General features: G+C 28.4%; 2 protein-coding genes across 5 annotated transcripts in view; one reads left to right on the top strand and one right to left on the bottom strand.

The window, feature by feature from the left end:
• LOC142328641 (TBC1 domain family member 13) overlaps positions 1 to 17,454 on the top strand; it is a 92,903-nt gene that overhangs the window by 14,609 nt on the left and 60,840 nt on the right. For all 3 annotated transcript variants that reach the window (XM_075372508.1, XM_075372509.1, XM_075372507.1), the window contains exons 6-8: positions 4,865 to 5,063; positions 12,199 to 12,400; positions 16,102 to 16,224. In XM_075372508.1, the coding sequence (XP_075228623.1) occupies positions 4,865 to 5,063; positions 12,199 to 12,400; positions 16,102 to 16,224 (524 nt within the window). The remainder of the gene's footprint in view (positions 1 to 4,864; positions 5,064 to 12,198; positions 12,401 to 16,101; positions 16,225 to 17,454) is intronic.
• The window catches only part of Cyp305a1 (Cytochrome P450 305a1), an 82,206-nt gene that overhangs the window by 55,174 nt on the left and 9,578 nt on the right, over positions 1 to 17,454 (bottom strand). The window lies entirely within an intron of this gene.

The raw sequence follows: 17,454 nt of genomic DNA, 5'->3' as shown, positions 1-17,454 counted from the left end.
CTTCAAAATTCTGTGAATGGTTGGCTAAGTAACAGGCGGCTGAATTTTATGAAGGTAAATGTAAATTAGTGAAACGCTATGATAACTGTTTGAATGTAAATGGTGACTATATAGAAAAATAGTTTAAAGTGTAATTTTAAGTTGTAAGGAATAAAATATTTTTATTCATGCTTGTATTTTACTTACATCCAAACGGTGGTTACTTTCCAAACTGTCATTATATCATGCTGTGGATCACCATTGTGCAAAAAAATTAGTAAGCAATGATGATTCCAAAAAAAATCTTCAATTTCTCTATTTAGATGATTTTATGTTTTGATAACAGAATCATCCGAAAGAGGAACTTTGCTCTTCAGAATGTTCAAAACCTGAACATACCTAAAAAAAAAATTGATCGAATTAAGAACCTCTTTCTTTTATTGAAATCTGTTAATAAAAATAAAATTAATTTTAGAAATTTTCTCTGCTGAAAAACATCTAAGAATCTCTATAAATTGTATGTTATTTATTTTTTAAACAAAATCATAAAAATAAGAATTTATTCCCATTTGTAATTATTTGATTTAATGAATGATTAATCAAGAAGTATTAGTTCTTATATAATTTTTTAATTATTATCATTTCTTAGAAATAAACATAGAACAATTTACAAACTGAGAATTAAATCATTAAAAATTAAATTTTAAATTTTTTTACAGGGTTATTAATTCTAAAATGTGCTGAATACTTTATGATCCACCTGTATTTATAAATAAGACAACTGATGGTATCTAAATAAAATACTAAATAACCAACAAATAATCAAAACTATTAATAATTATAACCATCCTTAACTGGTGTAAATGGTATCAGAATATACGAGGCATGCTTTTAAAGTTAGTACCGTTTTGAAATTAAAAAAAATAAGTACAGTATTCTTAAAAATTTTATTTTTACATGAAAGTCTGTCCTTTAATCTACTTTTCTACATAATTGCCACCAATATTAAGGCACTATTGTATTGTTCAACAATACAAATATTGTACAACCAGCACTTGTACAAGTATTGTACTATTGTTACAAATATTGTTCAACCAGGTTTTAAACACTGTTCTGCAACACTGTTGCTGTGACACCATCTTCGTTGTCATGGTCCTTCGATTTTGGTGTAACGTAAGCCACCAATGTTTCGTCGCCTGTGACAATTTTGCTTAAAAAATCATCACCCTTTACTTTGTACTGCTCAAGAAAAGTCAACTCACTGCATAAACGTTTGGTTTTGTGCATCTCAGCAACATTTTCGGTACCCAGTGTGAGCACAATTTTTGATAATTTAATCGTTCGGCACAATTTCATAGACAACACTTCTTGAAACTAGAGGAAACTCTTCAGGTAGTGAAGAAATCTTAAATCGTCTGTTCTCTCTCATTTTTTGTCAACTTTATTCACCAAATCTTCAGTAATGACAAAGTCGTCCATTTTGTTCCTCATCATGAACATTTTGGCGGCCATTTTTAAAAGCTTTAATTTATTTTTGTACCATTCCATCACTGATAGTGTTTTCCCCATACACTTCACAGATCTGACGATGAATTTTAGCCTCTATCTCGCCTTTAGTACTAAGAAAACAAATCGCACCATATATTTCACAGTCGGTGGGATTCTCGATCAGTGGAGGCATTTTAAATACTCACAAACAAATGTAAACACAGACCAATATTTCCGTAATGGCGTCTGTGGCTTGCCAACAGATGCGGGTACACAGTGCGCATGTGTGGAATGCCGACTGTAGCTTAGCAGGGGCAGAATTTCATAATGGTACTTGCTTTAAAAATATGCCTCGTATTTGTTTACTTGTTTTTACAGCTGAAAAATAAGTGTGCACTATTTGGGAAGTGAACATTTTTCTAATAAATAATATTATTAATTATTATTTCTATAATTATTATCTATAATTATTATTAATTATTGAAGGAAAATGAAATATTTGGTAATATTGCACTAATTACTGTAGCAAAATGAAAGTGCACATGTATTTCACTGATGACATAAATTTTCATGAATATAAATGAATGGCTGTACAGAACAAAGGGTATTTATTCATTTTTAGATTAATAAATTCCTTTAAGGAATGTGTTTTTTTTCAGGATCATACATTTTTTTTTAATACATTTAAGCTGTCGTTAATTTGTTAATTAATTAATTTCGTAGTTATTTTCTTGCTAATTCATAGAATAAATGAATTTTAACTAATTTTGAATATGGATAAAACATCATTGCATTATGCTTCTCAAAAAGACATAACATTGCAAATAACATGGATAGAATTATTTGTGAGTGTTTTGTAAATGTCAAATTCTTGTGGGACAATAAAATTAATTCTGTTTGTAAAAATATCCAGTCGTATTGTTTTGAATCACCTTAATAAAATACTAAACTTTATACTTATATTTATACATCTATATTTATATTCCCAAAATATATCAGAAATATATAACCTCATGGAACTCCCTAAAAAAAGTCAGATAAGTTCTCAAGATATGAAAATGGGGTATTAGATCATTGTTTGATGCATGGTGTTGACTTATATGTAATAAATTATAAATTTTAACTTTACCATGTTTTTATATTTATCAATGCACAAATTTTGCTAAAAACTATAGTTATGTATTGTTAAAAAAAAAAAAAAACAATATTAGCATACTCTATCAAACCAGGAAACATAATCTTTTTTCTGCAACTCAACCCGGTACTTTGTGTACAAAAAGGGCCCTATGCTGCTTCATTTGTTATTTTTAATAAATTAGCAGTCTATTTACAATATTTTTCATCAATTTATTTAAAATAATATACAAAAGTTTTTTTTTTGTAGTAATTGAGTAAATAATGCTAATCAGATTTTTTATTTAGTACCTTTACATATTTTATTTGGTATTATTTTATATATTTTATTAATATGGACTTAAAACACTCGTGTTTTTTATTTTATAATTGCACATTTTGTGACCTTGGTCTATTTAGGGTATTACCATGACTTCCTTTGTTTCATTCAGATAAATGCTGGACATTTTCTTTTTATATCCATGGAATAGGACAGCTGATCTTTCCTGACGTGTTCTATATAATATTACTATTATGTTGTGGTCAAAATAAATATATTTTATAAATAAAATATTTATTTATACGATACAAGAAATTTTGTTTGAAGTATAGAATCTTTGGGAAAAGATAGATGCCAATAGATGTATTGTTACTTCTAATCCTAGTGAAGGCGGTTACTTTTATACGGCTATGAGCACTAGATCGTTGGTAAAGGTGTTCTTTGATGGCTGGGTTTTAATTAACTATACATCTCAGGAACAGTTGACCTGAGACTATACAAGACTACACTTTATTTACATTCATACATATCATCTTCTAAAGTAATACCTTCTGATGGTTTCGGAGGCTGAACTTATTTTTCTTATCAGCAATGAAAGTAAAATGTATCCATTGTTAATTAGTACTGAAATTCAAGTTGCATGATTGCATTGTATCGCTACAGTTATTAGCTACTAACGCCAACAGTGTGCTGTGAAATGTTGTTTAACTTCGGTAGTATATGGAAACTTAATTATTAAACGTGGCTTAGGTTGACCATTGGCAACATTTTATGATATTTCATGTACTTTACTATTCTGGGTGTTTGGATATTTGAATAATTAAGGATTCAATTTACCATTTAATAGTTTATTATACAAATTGATCTTACCAAGGTACTTTAAAAAGGTACTTTGTAGCAATCTAAAATAAAATGTTTATCTTATTTCTAATTTGAAAGTAAGGTTGTCACTCAGTTTATATATTATTTCCAGTCAGTTGGTTAATATTTTCAGTTGGTGTGCTCAACTGGTACGTGTAAGTACATACCTGCATATGTTTACCTGTATGGTTGGATGTGAGTTCTATTTCAAAAAAGTGCTACCTTATTTTCTGTAAAATAATGCTAATAGTTTTCAAATGCTAGAACATCTTAGGCATTATTTAGTTTTTGAATATACTCACTTGGTGTTGGGTATTTGTTTATTTTACTGTAATGTAACAAGTGCTGAGCATAAAAGAAAATTATCAAAATTTGTTAAGTTGGGTATTTAAGTAATGATTAGGGACATTTGTTAGTTGGCATATGTGTGCTTTATACGTCCTAAACATAGTTTCTAGAATAATAGAATAGAATTTAAGTGAAAGAACTTAGATTAGTGAATTTATTATGTAGTTTTGAAGAATGGAAGGCAATATAGTTAGGTGATAAGTTTTTCTATACAGGTGATCTTAAATTTCAGATGTGGTTTATATTTCATAATTGTCTGAATGTAATTAATATCAGATTCTGATTATCAGTATTGAATGTAAATCTAAAAATTGGCTAAATTTATGAAAACTTTCAGAAGTCGTACAATTAATTTAATGTAAAGATGTATATAAAATTTTATATTTCTCAGCTTGCTTTTTGCAAATTGTCAAGAATTTCCTTTCCTGTGTGCTTGAGATTTTCTTTATGTAAATTTTCTTTGTCATTTCCATTTTCATAGATTGCATTTTTATCACTAGTATTTACCCTATTGGTATAATGCTTTTAACTGTATTTCATTTTTGGGTGACGTTTTAATAGAATATAATTTATCTGAATGGTGGCTCTTAGTATGGTAAGGATAACTCAAGTTATGTATATTATAGCTGAAAGAAATTGTTGAAGAGCAACTATTGTGAATCATTCGACTGAACGAAGTTTCATTTCTTAACACAAACTGCACTTATATCCAGTTACTACTTTTACTTATTACTGAATATAGTATTATAACTTAACATAATTTTGAATTTATATTTTTGTTTGTCAATTTTCTAGATTGCATTGTCTGTTAGAAAAGCCCCAGAAGATTATGCCCCATTAGCAGAAGGTGCTGAAGCGCATTGGGAAGTTGTTGAAAGATTACTTTTTCTCTATGCCAAATTAAACCCTGGCCAAGGCTATGTTCAAGGAATGAATGAAATTATTGGACCAATTTATCATGCATTTGCATGTGATCCTGCTTCTGAATGGAGAGGTAATTAATTAATAATTGATATTTTTTATTAAATTACTTTTTTGGATCTATAAAGAAATAAATTTTTTTGTAATGCAAATTTAAAGAATTATTGAGTTATTACTATACTGTTATTTTTGATTAAGTAATGTAACAAATATCCAAAGGATTAAATGATATATATTTTCTGTTTATAGCTGTTAATTATCTATGTTTATTCATTAGTTATTTATCTTCTTGTTTTACAGTATTGCTAACTCAGTACTATTTGTTAGTTTATTAGTATATGTATGTATCACAAGCACAATATAATTTTATGAACTGTATCACGGTATTAAATGGATGTACATGAAAGATGGGTGTAATGATTTTGACTCAAGACAGGATTCTTCCTCTCTGGATCTAAATTGCCATTCCGTAAAATTTTATTCACTTTTTATTGGTCAAAAATCCTATTTACAGACAAATTTACCAAAACAAGCTAAAAATAGCTTGAATAGATTCAAGGTAATCTGACTGAATTATATATTAAAATAGTAATGGAATGATCGGTGGCTGCAAATTAATTGTTGAAAGTATTTAATAACTTTAATTAAAAGTATTTTCTAACTCAGGAAAAACAGTGCTGGGCGATTGCTACCTTAGCAGTGGTTGTTCGGGTCATTTGTAGAAAGAATGAATATTTTTTAATTACAGTAGGAAACAGACCCACTGAAACGCTTCTGCTAATGATTTAGCAGCATATCAGATCAGGGACTATGATTACATGGAAGTACATTACATTTCCAGTTAATGAAGTGCGTTTAGGGAATTCAAAATTTACACGGCAGTTACATACACTGACTGAATCATGAACTACATGAAAAATTTTGTCAACCCGGTAACTGGTGGTAATACACAAGTGACAGAAATCATGTGGAGATTACTTAAATACTACAATAAAGTGAAGTGTGACACAAGCCGAGGACTCATAGACTCGTATTTTACTGAGTTTATGTGGCAACACCAATATCACAATGATGATTAATTTGAACAATTATTGGCAGACAAGAGCACATTGGCTCTTACAGTAAAGGTAGTTCGGGGGCTGTTCAAAAAGTAATGATAAAGACGCCTGCAGAAAAAAATATTTATTCAATCTTTTAAACTACATGTTCTTATTCAAAGTAACCACCTTCAGTTCTAATACACTTTTCCCGCATTTCCTGCCACTTTTTAAACACAGATACCAGACCATCTTTCTTGAGTTCCTTGTAGTGTGCCTCCACAGCTTTGATGACCTCATGATTGGTCTTGAATTTCCGTCCCCTGAGCAGAAACTTGACTACGGGGAACAGCCAGAAGTTGCAAGAGCCAAATCTGGACTTTACGGTGGGTGGGGTATAGTTGTGATGCCGCAAGCATTCAAGAAATCAACTACAGTATGAGCAACATGGGACTGCCTATTGTCATGATGCAGTAAAATTTCATTAATGTTTTTGTGCACCGTTTTTTCTTAAAATGATGCAACATCATGATCAAAACTGATTTGTAATAAAACTGCCCCAAAAGTTTTTTTTTAATGCTTTCTTAATTTCATAAGTCAAATCTTAGTAATTTTGGGTTGAGAAAAATGAATAAGACAAAGAAAAATTTTTATTAGTTCTGGTTTCTGTGATATACAATAGGTGGAAGTATTTTATTTTAACGTATTAAGAGAAAACTATACGTTCTAATTACATATACCAACAACATATAAAGTCCATTTGATATTGTTTTAATGACAGTTACATTCTAAGAGTTCTTAATTGATGGAAGAGTACCTGGCAGTTGGTTGGGTCTGAAGAGAATCTGTAGTGGCTTCATGAGACAGTTGTCTTTTGGCTTTCCTTTTGTAAGTGAGTTCCGGAGCATCCCTGCACACAGATTAGCAGTAATCCGCAAGCATTGCTTCATTCCAACGGCACTGACATCTTCATTCCATTGTAGAAATATCCTGATGTAATCTTAGTTATCATCACTGATAACTAGTTGGGAAAAAGTCCAGATGTGAGTGGAGAAAATGGATTTTAAGGAACAGGTTACATCCGAGTTGATGGTATTTTTTTTTGCAGAAGTACTGTCGCTACCTGAATGTAGATTTCACCTCTTTTGCTGCCTAAAAATCCATGAATTACTCCCTTTAAGGCTTCCCAAGCTTCCTTTTCTTTCCCCTCCAAAATTCGGTCAGATGCAGGATCCTTTACAAGTTGTCAAATTTGTGGCCAAACCAAAATAACTTCCTTATCTTTAGCATCATTTAATGTAAGAAATTTGTCTCTTTAAGTACTTAAAGGCCTGTTCTTCTTGGTTCATACTTTTGATCAAATTTTTATCAAACCCAGCATTGTATGAAGGGGTGGAAGAAGAACATCTTTTGGGTCGACGAGAGGCTCGGCAACAACATTTTTAAAAAGCAGCACACATAAGAAATGTCCTGCCAACTGAAATGTCTAGACATGCAGCTAGCTCCGTAATGGTAATTTGTTGTTCTTCGTGGACGATAGCAACAGCTGTATCCTTTACAACCTTGGTGCAAGATGTTGAAGGGTGCCTCTCGAGCGGCTCGTTGGCAATGCTCTCTCTACTTTCCTCAAATGCTTTATACCACTTGTAGAAGGACACCTGGTTCATAACATCTTCATACACAGTAGTTAATAATTCATATGTGTCTTATTGGTGCTTTCACTAAAAATTCACGTTACAATGTTGCTTTAACTTTTTATCCATGCTGGACATTATAGGTGAATATGTAACACACGTTACGCAAATCGTCACATATGTCCACTCACTGCATCGATTGACTTTAAACTGATCTTTATAGATGGCTAAAAGATTGGGCTACACGATAATATGCAGCATTACCACCTTTTGGAACACATTTTCTCCTAAAGGTTACTATTATCATTACTTTTTGAACAGTGCTGGTAGGTGAAAATTTGTTATGTTTGATTTCTACATTATGAAATAAGATCTAAGTTGTAAAAATACAAAGTAAAAGTAATTCATTTCTTGATCGGTAACCAACCAGATATATCCTTCTTTTCTTTATTTACCTTTTAATGTTTTATTGTAGTTTTATGTTTGATAAATATATTTTTATTTTTTTTTTTAGATTATACTGTTTTACAATAGGCCATATGCACATTTACAGTTTCTGCTTGAATAAGGCGTGTAAATTAACCCTAGCATCATTGTATATTTGAAATATTTACCTTTATGTTGTAGAAAGTTTCTACTTTTAATGCTAGTCGCCACCAAGTTGCTGCCTGGGAACTGCGAGTTTCCACTGCTCAGCACACATTATGTTCAACACTGCTGAAAGTTCATTATTTCTATTTGTACTTTATATTTATTTTCTTTAATGTTATACTTATCCCGTTTTATTCAAATATATATCTTATATAAAGTAATATCTATCTTATAACAGAACGCTTCAGAATGAAAATCTCTCTAACAGAGGACTGAATGGTTTCTTCACAATTCCTATCCAATCAGCCTATTCTCTATTATTCAAAAGAGAAAGGCGAAGTAGCCCTATAATAGTTGAAAAATTTATGTATCTACAACTATTTTTGAATCAATAAAAATAGTTTTTGCAAGGGTTAACTGTTTAAGTATTCATACCCTGTGAGTAGAAACAAGTTGTACTAGATCACAACTGATGGTTTACTGCTTTCTTGAATTTTATTAATAACTTTATTTATTTATTACACAATTAGGATGGTCTCACAACTCAACAGCACAATGCACTTTCTCTTGGCTTCATATGAGCCATAACTGTTAGCCTAAATCTGGTATTGTAATAATCCATGAGATGATGTGCATCATATTTACTGCAGTAAATATGAGAACTGCAGTTCTCGTTAAGAAATTTGTGGAATTTTGTAACTTTTCTAAAGGTTTCATTGGTAAATACCTTAGAGAATAATTGAAAAAACTGAAAATGATTTTTATTCCTTTTTTTAGGTTACTTATTTATGGTTAAAAATACTATATCAGTAATTTTTCAACATTTTTTGTGACTGTTACCATATGATATACAGTAGAAGTATTCAAACAACATGTAAAAGATGAAGAAAATGAGTTAAAAATTCTGCCACCAACTTCCAAACAAACTTAGGATTCTATTAGACTTGTTTCAATATAATTTTGATGTCAAGGTATTGACTCTGTAATAGCACATACTAAATTTAGAAAATGTAAATGAAAAGGATCGATAAAAAATTAGATGTTACTTTAAATATATATTAAAAAACATATGTTTACCTTTATGTTAAAAAAACAATATTTGTGAAAAGTTTAGTAAATGAACAGCTTAGTTCATTTCTTTAGTTTGTAAGTGAAGAACAAAATTTAAATTTTTTTTTTTTCATAAAATGTGTTTTGTAATACTGTAAGTTTTTTTTTTTTTTTTTTAGTTTAGTCTAATTTTATTTTTTTAGATATTAAAGTAGTTTTTCAGGAGTAACATAACTTAGGAAAATCTATTTTAATTTTAATAATATCATGGCCTTGTCGAATTTGTTACAGAGAGAGTTTAAATATATTTAAAGGTAATTTGAAGATAATGGATTGAATTTGGCAATAATTATGTTTCTGAAACATTTAGATTAAAAATTTTGCATTATTTCACCATAAACATTTTTATTTTCTATAAATATTTAAAATGTTATTATAATAAATGAAAATTTAACTTTTGATATTATTTTTAATTTTATTTCTAGCTTTTTTCATATTTGTTGTTGGATAAATGCATTTTTACATGTAGATATTTATTCATAAAAAATATCCAATGTTTTATATGGCAGCTCTATTTAATGAACTTAGAAATAGTATTTTAGGTACAAAAATATTTTGTTATATTATAGGAATAACTGGAATTATAAAAACAATTATCTTTCATGTAATCAGTTTTTTAGAATAAACATGTATGCATAATTATGGATTATGGGAATTGTAATATCTACATCAATATCCATTTATGAAACACATTCATTAGACTATTACTGCAACTCTGTACAATTTAAAATCCATTTCATTTTTAGAAAGATGAGGAATTTTTAAAAACTTTGAAACTTTCTAAGTACAATTGTTCAATTACAATTCTAAAGACCTCTTTTTGCCAATTTCTTGGTTTTAGTTATAATTATTATTGAAATAAAGTAAATATCTTCTACTACAGATAAAAATAATATTGAAACTTGTTATTTATGATTTAAAAATAACATTATGAAACTTTAAGAATATTCTGTATTTTTTTAGATTTTTCATGATCTGTTTGAAAAATGGAAAGTTAAAGTGTAATACAAATGAAATTCTAGCCATGAAATTGAGTAGGGAAGGCACTCATTACTCATTACTGAGGTTTATCATAGCTTTTTATGCCCAAGTAGTGGGATAGTTTTCATTAAGAGGTAATACTCTTTCTGATCTCACTGATTGAAATCTGATACATTTTCTTTATATTGCAAATATGTAACATGGAGATTAAAAACCTGTTTTATAACTTAAAAATGAATTATTAAAATTTTATTTGTTACACTTCAACAGTGTCAAATTCAGTTACTTAATTCAACGTATTATTGGTATTAGAATTTGAATTTTTTTTAAGTAAGTTAAATAAATAAAGTTGTTAAATACCAACTTATTATCCTGCATATACATTGTATAATTCTCAACAAATTTTAAATATTTGAAATTGTTTTTTAGCTAATTTTTTTTTATAGGAATTTTTTTATCCATCAGTTTTATTATAAAAAAAGCATATTAATATTAACCTTTTTAAATAGTATTCAAATTATTTAAACTGGTGTACAAGATCTTACATCACTGAGACTTATTAATTTACTCATTGTCTGTTTTCTCTTCACTATTAAAAATAAACCATTTCTTTTATTAATAAGTTGTCTAGTAAATTTCATAGTAGAAGGAAATATAAGTATTTGTAAAAATTAATTCTGTGCTTTATTTGTTCATGATAAGTGCTTTCAATGAGATCACTGGTCCGTTGAAACATTTAAAGTGATGCATATTATTTTAAAAATAAATATTTAAATCCACCAGATACAGTGTAGTTTTTTGTATTTGTTTTTAAAATAATTTGTTTGACACAATGTTTGAAAAAATTTGTAATAAATAAAATAAAAAATATCTCTTGCTGCTTATTTTTCTTTTAAAAATTTTAACATTAGCGCTTTCACAGTGCGCACTGCTCTATCAAACGTATTAAAATTTAAAAAAGAAGGATGTATTTCTTCTTAATCAGATTGTTAAATCATTAGATTTTTAATATGTTAATACGGTGTTAACCACCAAAACACAGTAATTTTTTTTTCTTTTAACCTCCAGAACCCACTGTTAGGTATTGCTTCAGAGGATGATATTTTTAATGAAATATCATTAAAAAATCTTGAAAAATCTAAATAAACAAACTTAAATATACCATCTCACTCACTGATATGTCAGTCATTTTTTATCAGAGGTCTTTGCAAAAATATTTAACAATAAAAAAGAGAAAAGCATAACCAGTAAGTAGATAATTAGTTTTTATAAATATATGTATTTTTTTAAATTTTTTATTTTTTATTCAATCATATTGACATACAGCAATCTTTAGTTATTGCATTCCTTCACCAGTTTTGGTGTGTTAGTTATTCACTCTCTATATATTAACAATATTGTATTGGTTAAAGCTTATGGCAGTTGTCTAAAACTAGTGTTTTTGAATTTGTGATTGTATTGAATTGCATAATTTTTTAATTGTGCAAGTATATTTGTTTAGTTACATTCTGTCAGTGAATTTACAGATTGTATGATTTGTCGATTATGCTGTCAGATAAATTACTGCAACTTTTGGGTTTTGCAAAGCGATTATTTTAGTTATGAATTAGTGTTATGAAAATTATCGATTCATTGCAACTTAATTTTGAGTTTAAAAACAATGATGTGAAATGTAATTTCTACAGTTAAGAAGGTTAATGTATAGATATTGTAATTTTTAATGCATTTACTGTAACATAAAATTTATTGGATATATTATTTTATTCTTTTTATCAATCTTTAATCTTATTTGTTAATAAAATATATAATTTTATTTAATTGATGTTAAATTTTTTTATATATTTATAAATCACAGAGCATGCTGAAGCAGATTGTTTCTTTGCATTTACAAATCTGATGGGAGAAATTAGAGATTTTTTTATAAAATCATTAGATGAAGCGGAAAGTGGTATAAATAGATTAATGAATCGTTTAAGTGAACAGTTAAGAAATAATGATTTTGTTATATATTCTCGCCTTCAACAACAAGAGCTTTATCCGCAATATTATAGCTTTAGGTATGTATTTATTGTCTGGTTCGGTTGATAGTGTAATATTTTATCATTACATATGTTTCCAAAGTTGTGTAATAAGTCATCAAATTTGTATTTGAATCCGTATTGTATTTAAAAGTAGGTAAATATATTTTGATTATCCCCCTCGCCTTTACAACCATAAAAACTTCTTACTTTGAGTTATACTTTTGATTTTCCTTTACTAATAAGGTTCTCAAAGATGATCTTCAGTTACCTTTGTTACATTAAACAATTATGTCAAATCTTACTGAGATTGGTAGTCATTCTATTTCTTAATGTTTAGTTTCCTATGCGTTTGTCCTGACTTAACTAGTCAGACAGGCCTTCAGTTTCTTCCTGTCATACCATATGGTTGCCTTAACTATTATACTAGTTACCTCATGTGTACGGCAATTACGTTAAACTATTTTATTTATTTATAACTTAGGAAATAAGTTTGTTAAATTATTTATTTAGCAAAGTATTTTATTTGAGGTAGTATTTATTTAGTTATTTTTTAATAGAAATATTTGTATTTATTTAGTAACTAGCTAACTGTAATATTTTATCATAGTTTATGAATCACTTTTCAAATATTGTATGTTAATTATCTTAATTTGTATCTGTCTTAATTTACATAATCAATTTTATTCAAGCCAATAAATATTTGCTGATAATAATATAGTACAAATACTATTATAATATGTACAAATAATTATTTAAAAAAAAAAAAATGTAACCAACATCAATATGCGCTAAAAAGTAAGAAATAATTTCCTCCAAATACTTAATTAATTCTTTAGACATTCTTTTGAATCGGCGCCTGCTTCTGCAAAATTAATTTCTAGATGTAATATACATTTTTTTCTATAATACTATATATGAGTATGTATTCTGTATAAAAACCAATACCAATATTACATCACTGGAATTCATATTTATGTGCTTTGATTGCTTCTTTGTTTGAATTATTACTTCTTTTTATATACGCCATCTATAGGTCCGTTCAATTACCATAGAAGTATGATCATGTATTTCGGTGCCAATTCAAAAAAATGTCTTAAGTAAATAAGTATTTGGACAAAATTATTTCTTACTTTTTAGCGCATTTTGATATCTGTTCCATTTTTCTTTTTTAAATAATTATTTCATAATTTTCTGAAGAAATGATACGGAATTCATTGATTTATTAAATAACTTGTGTTTTGGCGATGTTACAACTGGCAATTTTGTAATGTGTTGTGAAAGGAGGGTATTTTTATGGAAATGCTGTAAGAATATTCCCAACTATTAAATTAGTTGATTAATATAATTATAGTAAGACTGATATATAAAAAAAAAAATAGTATATATTATTAATGCTCTTGATGAATCATTAGAAGCTGTAAAATATGGGAAAATTCTCCCCAGGAATGTTATTTCCACAACACGAGAATCTTATAATAGTGCACAAATTGAAAGGTACAACATTAAACAGAGCTGTAATAGATTTAGGGAAAAAAGTATTTGCAAAAGGACAAGTTTATGTTGCTCTAAGTTCAGTTAGAAGCTTAGGTGGTTTAACTTTGAGCGAGTTAGATCCGCAAAGTACTGAGTAGCCCACATGATAAAAAAGCATTTGCTGACACGTAAAGATTGAGAAACCTTGCATAGAATTGAATAATGTGCTACACTTTGCTCAAGGCTTTGATACATTAATTACTGACATATCAAAATCTTATGTGTATTATGAAGAAATTTAGTTTTCTGGCATTTGCTGACACGTAAAGATTGAGAAACCTTGCATAGAATTGAATAATGTGCTACACTTTGCTCAAGGCTTTGATACATTAATTACTGACATATCAAAATGTTATGTGTATTATGAAGAAATTTAGTTTTCTGGCTTTGTGAGAGACCGTGAAAGACAATGTAATGTAATGAACGTATACAGAATTATAAGATTACCATTGTCCCTACCAATGCTGTATATTATATGTAATGTATCATTGGGTCTATTTTGGTTGATTGGTTTAAGATAGGATATCTCGATTTTTCTTAATTTTATTAACGGTGCTAAATATTTTGTGCAAAATTCGCATTACCTGCCCACAGAAGACCATACAATGTCATTTAATGTGATGCATACTTACAGAATATCAGGAGTCTCACTGTCACCTACTTATCAAATGGTAAAAAAGTTTATTGTCAATTTTCAGACTGATTTTTTGTGGAAAAAAATTTTTTAACATCTTGGTGAAAAGCAGCAGCTGCGTTGATGCAACAAGATTTGTTTGAATCAGTTTTATAGGAAAAAAGTTATGTGTGAACAAATATATATATATATATATATATATATATGGGACGAATACAAAACTTCTTTTTTTGAAATTGGTCAATAAATAGTTATGAAAATAAATATTTACATAGGTGCAGTGATTTTCACAATTAAATAATTAAACTTTTTACCTCAGTTCAATGAATAGTAGCATATATATACTAACTACAAGGAAAAAACTTGAGTTAAAATAGCCTTTTTATCCAACTCAAAGTTTAAAAACTTTTTGAAACTAGTTATTTTTCATACAATAGTGGGTTATGTTTAATAGTTGGGGAAACTATGTGAACTGTAGTTGTTATTCATTTTTTTGCCTAATTTAACAAATTGAGCTCTAGCACAAAATTTTATTAATAAAGAGAATTATTAACATTAATTGTTTGTGGAAGGTTTAACCATTGTCAGAAATAAACAATTCTATTAAATAAAGTGTGAGCCTTGTTGCCAGGGACTCTGAACATTACTGACAATAATTCTGAAGGAGGTACTTCCATTATATTCCTGTGTTTTTTCAAAGGTTTTTTAAAATTATCGTCTAAGAAAAAATTAAAAAAAATATTTTTATTTAAATACCTCAACATTACATAATGTTTCTAATTGTGCACTATTAATGAATGCTATACAATCATGTAGGTAAGGTCCCTACAACAAATGTTTGAATTAAAGATAGAGTTAAAAATTATACTATCAAATTTTAGAAATCTCAGTTGATGCACAGGGTGGGTTTAGATTGCAACCAGAGATTGGCTTCTTGCTATGTATAGTATCCTGTCATGTATAGTATCCTATGTATATAATACCTCCATTGAACTAGTCGCAGTGTCAACACTACTTCAAATTCTAAGTAGAAAAAGCTATTGTGTTTTTATATTTTCTAAATTTTGATGAGTAATACCTAATGATAAGAGATAAAAGTAAAAATGGTATGTGATGTCAAGAGTAGGTCATACAAAGAATAACAGGGAAACAACATATTCAATCTTCTCTACCAAACCTAGCCTTCATCCCTGTCTAAGAAAGAGTTTTGAAACTGAAATTTTTTTGAAATTAATGAAATCATTAAATACTGATAATTCTGCTGAATAGCAGGGAATCTTACTGTAAATTTTATAAAACAAAATGGAAAATGCATCTGGCCGTAATGATGTTAGAGTCACATTGATAAACAACTGAGGTTTCAGCAGCTTATGTTAAAACAGGACCTCACTTTTATTGTTCAATTACTTTATGGAGTTAGTAAAAAAAGGAATAGAACAGATTTTAAACTTTAATGTTAGTATAATTTAGGTGTAATTGATTTTTTGTTTCTGTTTACATGTAAATTATATAACTAACATTTTTAGTATTTATAATTTTAATTTATATGGTCTTTGTCTTATAATTACAGATGGTTAACTCTTCTACTATCTCAGGAATTTCCTTTACCTGATGTGCTTCGTATTTGGGATTCATTATTTTCAGATCCTGATAGATTCTCATTCCTAATACATATTTGTTGTGGAATGATTATGTAAGTTATTCTAATGTGAATTTATTATAAAAATTAAAATATTTATATATATATATATATATATATATATATTAATTAAAGTACAGTATAGTGTCAATTATCCTTGGCAATTGGGGATAAGCATGGCCTTGAAATCACGGATAACATAGTGCACATTTAACTGCACGAAAACTACTGTGCCCATGTATGTTTATGGTTGTGTATTATGTAAGGCCTATTAAAACAATAAATAGCAAATATGTCAGGTAAAAACTAATTTATTTCTCTTTACTATTTACAGTAACTAATACACATATATTATATTCATGTACTGTTCAATACTACTTTCCAAAGAATTATTTTTTAAAAATTGTTTTTTTACTTTATTTTTTTTGTAATAATTTTTTCTTCTATTTCTCTGATGCATTGTCCAATTTTTAAAATGTTGATATAGTCTGTCATCTTGATTTTCATATAGGTAAGTAATTTTTCAGCTCCGATTAATGCTTCCTTGTTGCTGACAACACAAATTGGCTCCAGATTGTTGTAATCATCAATATTGTCATGATTGTGAGATGTGTTGCGCTTAGGCTTTGGCGGCTCTTTAATGCTAGCAATTAAATCATCATCATTAATTTTCTCATAGCCTGAAATCCAAGCATCCACAATTAACCAATATGGAATATCTTCTTCATCAACATTTTTACATCCTTCTATATTTTTTAGTGACTGCAACACTTGAAGAAAAATAATCTCATTGCTCTTGGAGTTTGCTTCTTCTTCTTCAGTATTGTCATTTTCAAAATTAGGCAATCATTTTTCAAATGACTCTTTTACTGTGCTGTTTCCATCTGATCCCAGATAGCATGTACAATATATATTAATATTGATTTCAAAAATTGTAGTACATTTCTAATTTCTTGTATGACTAAGTCTGTCATTAGATTTTTCTGTATAATCATCCCATTGTCTCAGTTACATTCTGATCCATTGGTTGTACCAGGGGTTTGGCATTCAGTGGAAGGTAAATCACTTCAAACTCTCTATTTTCTGCTAATTGTTTCTACTGGTAGATGACATGGATGTTATCTAAAATGAGCATTACTTTTTAAGGTAGACCTTTATCACTCAAAAAGCTTTTTTACTTGTGGAACAAAGTACTCTTGAATCACAATTCAAAAATAGCAATCCATGAAGATGGAAAATTATAATAGTCTACGGGCAGATGTTTTCTGTGTTTTAAATTTCTAG

The sequence above is a fragment of the Lycorma delicatula genome, chromosome 8 (genome assembly GCF_047948215.1).
Source record: "Lycorma delicatula isolate Av1 chromosome 8, ASM4794821v1, whole genome shotgun sequence".
NCBI classification, from domain to species: Eukaryota; Metazoa; Arthropoda; class Insecta; order Hemiptera; family Fulgoridae; genus Lycorma; species Lycorma delicatula.
This window is presented reverse-complemented; position numbering and strand designations above follow the sequence as displayed.